Source organism: Rhinatrema bivittatum, chromosome 3 (genome assembly GCF_901001135.1).
Source record: "Rhinatrema bivittatum chromosome 3, aRhiBiv1.1, whole genome shotgun sequence".
Lineage (NCBI taxonomy): Eukaryota > Metazoa > Chordata > Amphibia > Gymnophiona > Rhinatrematidae > Rhinatrema > Rhinatrema bivittatum.
In genome coordinates this window covers 361996407-362008408 of record NC_042617.1, presented here as the reverse complement: position 1 = coordinate 362008408, position 12002 = coordinate 361996407, and the positions used below count along the sequence as shown (strand labels likewise).

Genomic DNA, 12002 nt, shown 5'->3' with positions numbered 1-12002 from the left:
ACCATCAGGTTTTTCTGCATTAAAATTTCTTTTGTATGTAGATAGACTCTTTGACCATCAATGGCAGCTGTAATTTGTTTCCAGTAGTCCTGTACCTTTTGAACTGAATATCCAAGTATGAGAGCAATGGTCACAAATTTAGTTTTCCACAGTTATTAGGTGAATTGAGACTGAATAAAATTCTCCACTTAATGGAGTGTCAAAAACACACAATCTTTTCAAATCCAGATAAACAGATCCCTGACATGGACTATGTTTCAAACTAGCTGCATCTGGAGGGATTTCCATTCTGTATAACAGAAGCATACAACATATAATTTATATGGAGGACAATATAGAGGCATGTGTAGGCACAAACAATTGCAAATGACAGTCACAAAACATTCATGGCACATCAACATGAACACTCGAAATATCTACTACTAAGCCCTTGACAAAGGACAAATGGTCCGAAACATGGTCCCGTGTCGGCTGTTGGCAATATACTATCATGAATTCTGGACATTTGGGCTGTGAACTTTCAATGCTAATCTCTAAGTCAAGCTAAGTACTATGGGGCGGATTTTAAATGCTCTGCGCGCACTGGCGCACCTATTTTGCATAGGCCGCCGGGGTGGGTCGGGGGCGTGCCCGGAGCGACGTGGTGTTTTGGGGGCGTGTCGCAGCGTTTCAGGGGCGGCGACGCGGGCGTGGTTTCGGCCCGGGGGTGTTCCGGGGGCATGGCCATGGCCTCCGGACCAGCCCCCGGGACCGGAACACGGAGCGGGGCTGCCGGCCGGCGCGCGCAAAGTTACGCCTGCTTTCAGCAGGTGTAACTTTGCCGACAAAGGTAGGGGGGGTTTAGATAGGGCCGGGGGGGTGGGTTAGGTAGGGGAAGGGAAGGTGTGGGGGAGGGCGAAGGAAAGTTCCCTCTGAGGCCGTTCCGATTTCGGAGCGGCCTCGGAGGGAACAGGCAGCGCGCGCCGACCCCGGATTTTATAAGATACGCGCGGCTATGCGCGTATCTTATAAAATCCAGCGTACTTTTGTTCGCGCCTGGTGTGCGAACAAAAGTATGCGATTGTGCAAATTTTTAAAATCTACCCCTATGTCTGATTGTTGAAAATTAAGAATTTTATCTCAAGTTGGTGATGGACATTCACTTTGGCATACTATTGAAAATATTTTTAAAAAATTCAATTTCAGACCGATGATTATGTATAAGGTAGACTATTAAAGTATTTTTACTATACGATGATGCCTATTATGATGGTCACTTTCTAAACTGTGTCTTATATTAAGATCTCAATTTTGGATCTAGTTGGTTTGTATTTCGAGTATATGTTTTTCCAACGATCCTAACGTAAAGAGGTTGTGCTGTGCATCATTCAGCAAGTGTTTTACATCAACATGAACATACATTTCATGCATACAATTAAATAAAAAAAAAACCTTGCCAAAATGGTCAATGATCAGAGCTGTCATTCAACATCAAGGAAGTATAGATTACTGAGAGTCAAACAGTATGAAAACAGCAAGATGCATAAGGTTATTACAGCAAAAATTAAAGAAAAACAGACCAATCAATGTTCAGATTCAGGCTACAAGGGTATAGATCCATATCTGTGTGTTGGATCAGGAAATGGGAAAAATTATCACCATGGGGTGTTGGAGAAAGTCATTCTGGGAATATAGTGCCACCCTCCAATGTTTTACCAGAGGGGCATTCTCTGTCTAGATGAAGGCAAGAACAGCGTTAATAGATGCAGGTATGAAGAGGTATGAATACATCTAGAAGTTTTTCCCACATATAAAAGGGGACAAGGGCATTGAATAATGAAAACAGTCCCTTTGGTGGAACAGTTGGAGGAAAAATGGAGTGAAAAGGTCTTGCCCGATATGGTGTGTTTGTAAAAACTGAAAGTGTCAAGAGATTACAAGCTTTACACTGGCTGCAGGGCATATAGCCATGATTGGTGAGGGAAGGGACCAAGATAGTATGAAACTCCACTCAGATTATGGCCATGGCGAAATGCATTGCAGAGATGTTTCTGAAATAAGGCCAATGATGGCGATCCAAAGAGCAGATACCCTACTCTGAAGCTAGTCATTGTATGACACAGGTGATCACAATGTCATCCACCAAAGGTTTTCCCTTGTGACCTGAATATGAACATTGATCAGTCTGTTTTCTTTGAATTTTCTATGTAATACTCTTATGTATCTCCCTGATTTCATACCATTTGACTCTGAGGAATCTACACTTGATGTTGAATGACAGCTCTGATCATATGACTTCATTATGGCATGGTTTGTTTTCTATTTAATTGTATACACCGGAGGTTCATGTTGATGTGCCATTCTATCCTTCTCTGTAATATTCTGAGCTCTAGTAAGCTGAATGTTTTGCGGCTAACATTTGCAATTGTTTGTGTCTCCATATGCCTCTACATTGTCCTCCATATAAACTATACGATGTATGCTTCTATTATACAGACTGGAGGTGCCACCCGACACAGCTAGTTTGAAACATGGTCCATGTGGGGGACAGTTTATCTAGATTTGAAAAGATTCTGTGTTTGTGACATATTGAGACTGAATACAACTGCACTTAATTCATTTAATAACTGTGGACAACTCAAATTGTAACCATTCCTCTCATGCTTGGATATTGTTTGATGGTCTGGTCTTCAACCAATTTGGTTTTCCTTTTGAACTCAAGCCATTTTGTGGTATCCTAACAAGATACTATATCAGTCATTGGCAATTTCTGAAGACAGAACACAGTAGTCCACTCCAGAGTAATATAGCGATTAAATAAGTTTTCCATTCTTTTGGTAAGTGCCTTTGCGTGATTCTGCTGTCTCTTATTCATTCTGAAAGAGCCAGCTTGCTGAGGGCTTTATCCTTGATCAGAACTTTTGTCGTCGTCGTTCCCCCCCCCCCCCCCCCCCCCCCTCTGTATCTTCTGTATGTTTTGAGTGTTTCTCGTCAATATCCATCTTGGGCACAAATGACATTTCCAGGTAATCATGGCCTTGGAAATCCCCTGTTGCATAAACAGTTTTGTCTATAACTCATGTCATTTGTCATGCTCCTTAGGGTTTAGCACTTTCAATGTAAACTGATATTTTGTACACTAATTCTATTCCTTTTTTTTTTTCTCTTCAGATGTATCATGAATCATACGTTCTACATTAGTGGGCTGCACCTTTTACCAGTCCGTTGCAAGGTGTCCCACTTAAGACTTGCAACAATACCATAATCCCCCCTGTTGACCACAGGCTAATTCAAGCTTTTGTCAGTGGCAGCTACTCTTTTATAAAGCAACTGGTTTTGGCTGTCCCTGATGTCTCTACCATCTGGATATAGACCTTCTTGCTACGTGACTTAATTTACCAGTAGCCTCACTTGCTGTACCTTTTGAAATTTGGCTTCTTATGTTAATATCTTTAAACAAGAAAAGGATTAAAGCTGGTGTTCTAGAACTTGCCCTTTACTGGTGCTGTAAATAAAATTGTAGAATCGCACGCAGTGCATTTCTGACTGAAGTTAGTGTGGCTGCCTAACCCTGCACTACAACACTTCTGTAACCATGGTCAATTACGTTAGAATGTAATCACAGGACAATTTGAAGCAAAGGGCCCAGAGTACTGCGTGTGAAGAGAGGAGGGCGGCAGTTCAGTATTCCAGGACCCTTGGCATTAAGATTGGGTTTATGATTTGCCTTTTTTTTTGTAGTTTTTATTTATTCTGTCTGTCTTCAACAAATGTTTATTGCTTCATTTTTTTCAGTTTTCAATGTTACTGTCCTTGTACTGGAATTTAGTTGGAAAATAAAACCTTTAATTTGATCTAATATGCGAATAGGATTTTCACTGTAATAATTCTTTGTCTTTTATATAAAATACTTTTTTCAGGATAAATATACCAGAGTTTCTCAGGTGCAACAGGAAGTTGGAAATTTACAGTGATTTTACAGATAATTTGAGGGTGTTCTTTATAGAAACTAGATCAGCTGATAATGTTCAAATTGTTTTTGGTATGAAAGAAGCAAAATGGTCAACTGATCAGAAGTATGAAATTTCCTGTAGGCAAGTGTGAAGTAATGTTCTGTAGCAAAGTAAGATAATAGAGGAAGAAGGTTGTCTCGTGTATACAAAAATGAATTTTCAGTAAGAATGTGAAGGAACAGAATACTTTTTTTTTTTAATACAGGACAAAAGGTTTTGCTTCCAAATAAGACAAGCTGTCAGTAACCAGCGACAGTAAATAAAATGCACAATTACTTCAGTATTTTATATCATCTTTGACATACGTTTTAAATCTTAATAGTAATGCTGATTGGTGATGTGCATATTTTATAATGTGTGCAGAAGTTATTGGGGACTTAATTTTCCTGCTTTTCTCTCTTTCACTACAGTGTGTGTGGTTTTCACACTTTCCAGTGTTATGAAAACAGCAGCATTTGCATGTATTTGGCTTGCTGAATTCATCTTACATTTCTAGCCTGGGAAGGCGAAGGAATGCCTGTCTGTGCTATGCACATGGCTTTTCAACCTATTGCCCTTTATTTCACCCAGAGGATCACCTCCTGCATTGCGCTGATAGAATTTGAAAGGGGCCGTTTGTTTCTTGCAAAAGCGCTTATCATTTTTTTATGCTAAGGTTTTTGGCCATTACAATAAAAGTTACTAGAGGAGGACCATGAAAATCTGGGTAGTGAATAATATTTGCTGCTGTCTTGGGTTACATCTTAATTGTTCTTGGGCAAAGGGGTGTGACCTAACCAGTGTTCTTTGCCTTGAACTTTCTGATAAGTAAGGTTATGTTCAGATAGTACATGTTTGGTTTTCATGGTCCTTGACTCAAGAAGAAAAAAGCCTTTATCTGTTTTATACCTTTTAAGGGCAAGTAGGTCTTCACTTTTCTAGTTTTAAGTGAAACTTGATAAGCTGACCATTTGCAACTAAAAAAAAAAAAACCTCCAAAACTAAAGTTTGCAAAGTATTGTAGATTTTACGTAGCATATGTACTACTGTTTTTTAAAGTATTTTACTGTTTATTAAGGGTTACCATTTAAAAGGGAAGTCCTTTTTCCTCTACGTTGCTAGATACTTGTTTGCTGCTGATCTGAACAAAAAGCAGTTTAGCCATACCAATACAGATTTCATGGTGAGTATTTGGACGCGTTGAACTTGTGTGTAGTGGGAAATACATTTTCTCCAGGGGCAAGCAGGATGGTAGTCCTCACACATGGGTGATATCACCAGATGGAGCCCTGACATGGAAAACTTATGTCCAAGTTTCTAGAACTTTGACTTGCCAGATCCCACGCATCCATGTTTGGGTATCCCTCTTCAGTCTCTCTTTCCATGGAGTTGCAGCATTGCAGTTTGTGAGCTCACTTTTGGCCTTTTTAGCCTCTTTTGGAAAACTTTTCATTTATTCACTTTAATGTGGTTTTCTTTGCCTGTGTTCGCCGGGTCCTCCCGGGTCCTCACAATAGTGTTCCTAGTAAGGGTTTTCAACATTTATTGGTAAGTTTCCTTTCTCAGTTGATTCCCTGGCAACAGCAGTGCTTCAGTGCCCGCCGGCCATAGATGCCTTTCGCCATCTATTTTGATCTTCCCGTTTATTTTGTCCTGTCAAGGCCACATCTGGGTTTAAACAATGCCCTTGGTGCCTGAGGACCATGTCCATCACAGACCCTCATGATGAATGTGTCCTCTACCTGGGGGCATCACATACATCTGGAGTAGCCGCAAATACCCTCAGAATACCCTGAAAGGATGTCGTCGTAGTCTCGACAAGATGGAGCACATCTTTGGGTGGAAGAAGACCGAGCCATTGGTTTTGAAGGACCACAGTGCTGCACTGATGCACACCAAGCCTGCTCCGTCAGTGCCGTTGGCTGATAGGAGCGCCGGAGACTAGCCATCATCAGGCTGAGGACTTTGAGTTCCTCGTAATTGACTTCAGCACCGGGGAAAAACCGTGCTGAGCATCTAGGGAAGCTGAAGAAGCATCGGTCTGATGATGCATGGTCCCAGGCATGGAGATGCACCAGCTCATGCTGTGATGCCCCTGAAGTGATTATGCAGTGAGGAGTGCCAATCCTCTGGTGCTGGGTTATCTATGACAGTCTCCACTGGTCCAGATGCCAGTCATTGATCCTCTTCTTCGTTCCAAAGAGGAACTGGCTACCCCTCCTTCCTCCCAGTTAATGTTGGAATCGGCAGTATTTAAGAAGGAGCTCGAGTGCAAGTACATTTGGCTCTGTGGTACCAACACTGGAGCCGGCACAGTCTGACTTGGAGCCAGTATTGGAAAAATTCCATGCGCTCATCGGTGTGTTAATCCAGCTGACGTTGGTTTCCGGGTTGGTGGCGGGGCACTGCAACCTCTCCCTACCAATACAGTGGTTGTAGCTGCTTCCTCTGAGGAGGAAACTCCACCAAGGCTGGCTGAGATACAGAGGACTACAGCCCCCCCCAATCCAGCCCCACTGTGCCTGCACCTCTGGACGCAGCCTGAGCACCCAGAGCCCCATCCCCTGTCGATGTCAGTGAGAATCAGGGACCCTATGATCCCTAGGGGGATGACACCACGGAGTCCTCCACCGATGGCTCTGAGGGTTTCCCCTCAGATCCTCCTCCAGAGGAGTGAAGGAAGTCTCTCCACCTGAGGACTTTACCCTCACAGGTTTTGTGCAGTGATGGCAGAGGCCATTCCTTTTCAGTTGCTTGCAGAGGAAGATGCCAGGCACAAAATACTTGAAATCCTCCAGTTCATGGAGCCTTCTAAGGAGGTTGTGACTGTCTTGGTGCACGACATCCTTAAGGATTTACTACTGAGGATGTGGGAACATTCCTTCACAGTGCCTCCTGTGAATAAGAAGGCTGATGGGGTTTACTCTGTCCAGAAGGCTCCCTGATGTGATAAATGACAGCTGCCCTACCAGTGAAGGTGGTTGAATCTGCTCTCAAGAGAGAAAAGCAGTCTCTAACCCATTCCTTGGTGTTCCTGGGAAAGGATCACAGAGCAATGGATGCTTTTGAGAGAAAGGTGTTTCAGCAAGCCATGCTCATTGCCTGTATAGCTTCCTACCAGCTTTACATGAGCCAGTACTGGCAGGACATCTGGAAACAGGTGTAGGAGGTGGCTGAGCAGGTGCCTCAGCAGCAGCAGGACACCCTCATGTCGCAGGTGCATAAGGGCCTGGAGTGCAGAAAACAGAAGGTCCAAGCGACCTAAGATGTTTTCAAAACAGCATTGAGGGTCTTTGCAATGAGAATCGGTGCCTGCAGAATGGCATGGCTGCAGGCCTCAGATCTCTGACCAGAGGTACAGGAAAGAGTCGCTGACGTGCCATATACTGGGGAGAATCTCTTTGAAGATAGGATGAGGGATGAAGTGGCCCAGCTCCAGGGCCATCATGAAACCCTTCATCAACTCTCAGCCAGTACTCCGACCTGTCCTCTGCTTGGAGGTTGGAGAGATCGGGGCAGAAGAAGACTTTTGCCAGAGGAAATACTATCCTCCACTCCCTCGCTCCTGTCAGCATCATCAGGGATCCCCTAGCTGTCTTAGAAGGCGGAGAGCTCTAAGGCCCAGCTGGCTCCTCAGTCAACTCCAGGGACGGGGTTTTGACTGGGTCGTAGGAAGCATAGTTGTTACATGTACTCGGGGCGATGGATCTGCCGGTCAGAGGCAGGATGTGGTTCTTTGCAAACCAGTGACCCAATATAACCTCAGATCGGTGAGTTCTTTCCATCGTCTGTCAAGGGTAGCGATTGAACATATTTGGTGCCCTGCCAAATTGCCCCCCCTTCCCCCTGAGCTCATTTTGGGGGCCGTTAATGCATCAGGAGGTACTACTAAGGGAGCACTCCTCCCTCTTAAGGCCAGAGCAGTTAAAACTGTTCCACCAGGTCAAAGAGGGTGTGGATTTTACTCCAGGTACTTCCTGATTCCAAAGAAAACGGGAGGACTCTGTCCCATCCTAGACCTAAGGGCCTTGAACAGATTTGTCAAAAAGAAAAAGTTCAAGATGGTTTCCCTGGGCATCCCCTTTGGCAAAAAGGGGACTGGCTATGCTCTCTCAATCTGAAGGCCGTGTATACCCACATCGAGATCTTCCCAAGTCACCGGAAGTATCTGATTCCAGGTGGGAAAACAGTATTAGGTGTTGCTGTTTGGACTCGCATCAGCTCCACAGGTCTTTACAAAATGCCTGGCTGTGGTGGTGGCTTACCTCCACAGGCTGGGGCTGCATGTTTTCCCTTATCTGGATGATTGACTGGTCAAGAGCACATCTTAGCAGGGGTCGTCAAATCCATGTGCTTGACCATCTGGGTGTTGGAATCACCAGGGTTCGTCATCAATTACTCGAAGACCCATCTCAACCTGTCGCTTCAATTGGACTTCATAGGAGCCCTACAAGACATGGCTCAGGCCAAGACCTTCCTGCTGCCAGATCATCACCCTGATGACCATTGCGGCAGGGGTTTAGCAGAGCCAGCAGGTGTCAACCTGGCACATGGTGAGGTTGTTGGGCCATATGGCTGCAACCTTTCACGTCACTCTTTTGGCATGATTATATATGTGCAAAGCCCAATGGACCCTGAAGTCACAGTGGTGTCAGGCCATGCAACACCTCCATGATTGCATTTGTCGCCTAAACCTTCAGAGACTCCTTGTCCTAGTGGTGGGTACTTTTGAATCTGAAACGGGGGATCTACTTCTGAGGCCTTCCTACTCAAATTGTCCTAACTACAGATGCATCCACCCTGGGATGGGGAGCTCATGTTAGCTGGGTTCAGCAGCCAGGGTGTCTGGTCTGCCCAGGAATGCTGTTGCCAAATCAATTTCATGGAGCTCCAGGCGATCGGGTACACGCTGTGGGCTTTCAGAGACCGACTGTCTAACAAAGTTGTCCCAATTCCAACCAACAACCAAATGGCAATGTGGTATATCAGCAAGCCGGGAGGTACTGGGTCATACCTCCTGTGTCAGGAAGCTGTTCAGATTTGGTCATGGGCCCCGTCCCACAGGATGATGCTCATGGCTATGTACCTGGCCGGAGCAGAGAATACCTTAGGGGACAGACTGAGTCATGCGTTCAGACCCCATGAGTGATCTCTGGACCAAGGGGTTACAGATCAGATATTCTGCCTCTGGAGGAACCCGGACATGGATCTCGTCACATCCCCTTACAACAGAGAGGTATCTTGGTTCTGCTTTCTGTACAGGACAGTTGGCAAATCAGCCTCAGATGCCCTCACCCGGCATTGGGGCTGAAGGTCTGTACGCGTATCCTCAGATTCCCTTAGTAGCAAAGACTCTCTTGAAGCTGATGTCACCCATGTGTGAGAACTAACATCCTGCTGTCCTCAGAGAACACATGTTAAAGGTAAGCAACTCTGCTTTCAATTAGGTCAATTGTAAATTTTATTAATGTAAGATATTTTTATAGCATTTCTAACATTCTCTTGAACAGTCATTAACTGATATTGATTTAGAACTAGACTGCATAGCAAAGTTGTTATGCAGCAGTACTAACTTTATAAATAATTTAGATAACTGAAGATTATTATTTCCATTTCAGAGGCTTTGTTAATAGTTTTGAGATTTTCAAAACTCCTGTTAGGATGCTGTTGTATTGATTATCATAACCCCAGGCAACTAAAGAATGGATATGATAAAGAAGATAATTAAAATTGAATGTAGACTTAATAAAAGGTATAAAAATAAGAATATTATCAAAAATAAAAGGAGTCCTGGGCATAGGATAGCAATAAGTTCATGACAAAGGCAAGGTGAAATTTTGAGCAACTGGGATGGCACTACTTCCCCCCCCCCCATATACAGCTTAACAATGTTAAATGGTTCTGGTTTTTCCTGGTATTGACCCAGTTATGTTGGGTTTGAATTTCTTTTCTTCCTGAATCATGCTTGGCTGACCTTCAGGAAGAGCACGTCTCATTAACCAATGCATTGATTTTCTTTGAATTAGTGATAGTGCATGAGAACTTTGCAGTATTTCCAGCTGAGCTACATCGTGAAATTATGGTCCAGACATGGCACATACATTACACTGTTTTCTGCAGGATAAAACCATGAGACTGTTGAGATGAGTTGGAATACAAGGACACATTAGCTTCTCAAATTAAGTATCTGACAACATTGAGAGGAATCTTGTATTGCATGTAATTTCTCAACTTTAAAATATCAATTATTACACCAAAGCAATTAGCACCTATAAGTGCATGGTTTTACTAATCTGATACAAGTGCCTAATCTTTCATGTAAAAAGGAATATGTCCAAAATTGACTTTTGGTATCAGCCATGCTTCTAATTTTATTAAGTATTTAAAATTTACACTAAATTTGATTAATTTCTATAATTGTAAAGTTTGTAACATATGTATATATGGCTACTATTCTAAATTTCCTTCATATACATTCAAATAAACTTATTTACCATTAAATGAGGTCATACAAACTTCCTCTAGCCATTTTATCTTAAAATGTAAAGATTCCTCTGTCAAATATGTTTTATTATGATAAAGTAAATCAGCATATTCTTTGCAAAAAATGCATTGGGATTGGTGTTTTTGTATAATGGCTTCTTATTGTCTGATATTGGCTTCAGTAACTTAAAATTCTGTGGTAATTACACTTGTTACTAAAGGTCTACTTTTAAAGAAAAAATTACATTTCAAGAAAAATTTAGTTGGGTACAGTATTTAATTTCAACTTTGCATTGTCCATTTTTTTTCTACTTTACTGTGGTCCTTGGTTGAAGTATTGACAGCACTGTTTTTGAATGCCTATGTTATTTAAAAGAAATGGTTCTGTTTAAATATTGCTATATCTATTCTCTGAGTAGATGCTTCATAATAGGAAAAAACATAATTAAAATGAAACAAATTTAACAGTGCATTCATGCTATCTACTTTACAATTCAGTGTTATATTGGTAATCATCTTTAAGTAACAGGACACCCCTCGCTTTCCTTGAATTCACGTATATATTTTTTGCAGTGCCCTACTCTACACAGAATTCATAAATCTGTTTCAAGTAATTTTCTCATTAGTGCTCCTCCCCTATTAATACAGCAGGATATATTTTTCCATCCCTTTTGAAACACCTTTCCCTCTGCCCTTCTGCTTATCACAATAGCATTCCGTTTATTGCTAGGCTAGGTCTACCAGCTTTCCATTTAAATCTGAAACTATTCTCTCTTACTACCCATAGTATTTATTACCTTGAAGCAAGAACCTTCCTTTTTTTTAAATCAGAAAGCCATGTTAGTCCATCACATCATTCGAACACACAAAAAGTACTTGGTAGGTAAGGGTGAGAAACTTCAACGATGTATAGGAAAGTGAAGTTTTGGAAAAATGAGAAAATGCTTTATTGAGTGTTGTAGATACTTGGAATAACCTACTGGCAGAGGTTGTGACAACCAAAACTGATGTAATTTAAATATCCTTGGGAAAGACAGAGTTCAGTGCTTAAAGGGGGGGGGGGGGGGGGTAGACTAGAACAAATGAAGAGGTTGGAGACTTGAGCGTTGAAGACTTGATCCTATGAAATTTTAGAAGGCCAAAACAGAGAAGAAAACCTAATGGGTAGAGAGTGGTGGTATGGCTGTCTCTGGTTTGCAAGAAGGCTGGGTTAACTAACACTGATTAGCCATGATTTGAGCCCTAATATCGATTAGCACAGGATGGATGTGATTTGGACAAATGTCTTGCTAGTGGTGGCAGTGGCTGTGTTATGATATTAACTCAAACTATGTATTGGTCTTTTAAGAAGCAAAAAGATGCAAATCGGTGGAGGCCAACACTATATAATAGAATTTTTAATATACCAGGTCAGTGGTAGGAAGAAAGTGCAACTGATCTATCCAGGTAACTTGTTTTGAAGGAAAGGCCTACTCTGTGGTATTTCAAAGGCAGTGATATGTGGATTTTTTAAACATGTTACTGTTATTTGTTAAATTCTTTAAATTC

The 12002-nt window shown here is 42.3% G+C and overlaps 1 protein-coding gene across 1 annotated transcript in view; it reads left to right on the top strand.

Moving 5' to 3' along the window:
• LOC115087830 (akirin-2-like) overlaps window positions 1–3838 on the top strand; it is a 61919-nt gene extending 58081 nt beyond the window's left edge. The window contains exon 5 of the mRNA XM_029595433.1: window positions 3151–3838. Within this exon, the coding sequence (XP_029451293.1) occupies window positions 3151–3161 (11 nt within the window). The 3' untranslated portion in view covers window positions 3162–3838. The remainder of the gene's footprint in view (window positions 1–3150) is intronic.
• The last annotated feature ends 8164 nt before the right edge of the window (window positions 3839–12002 follow it).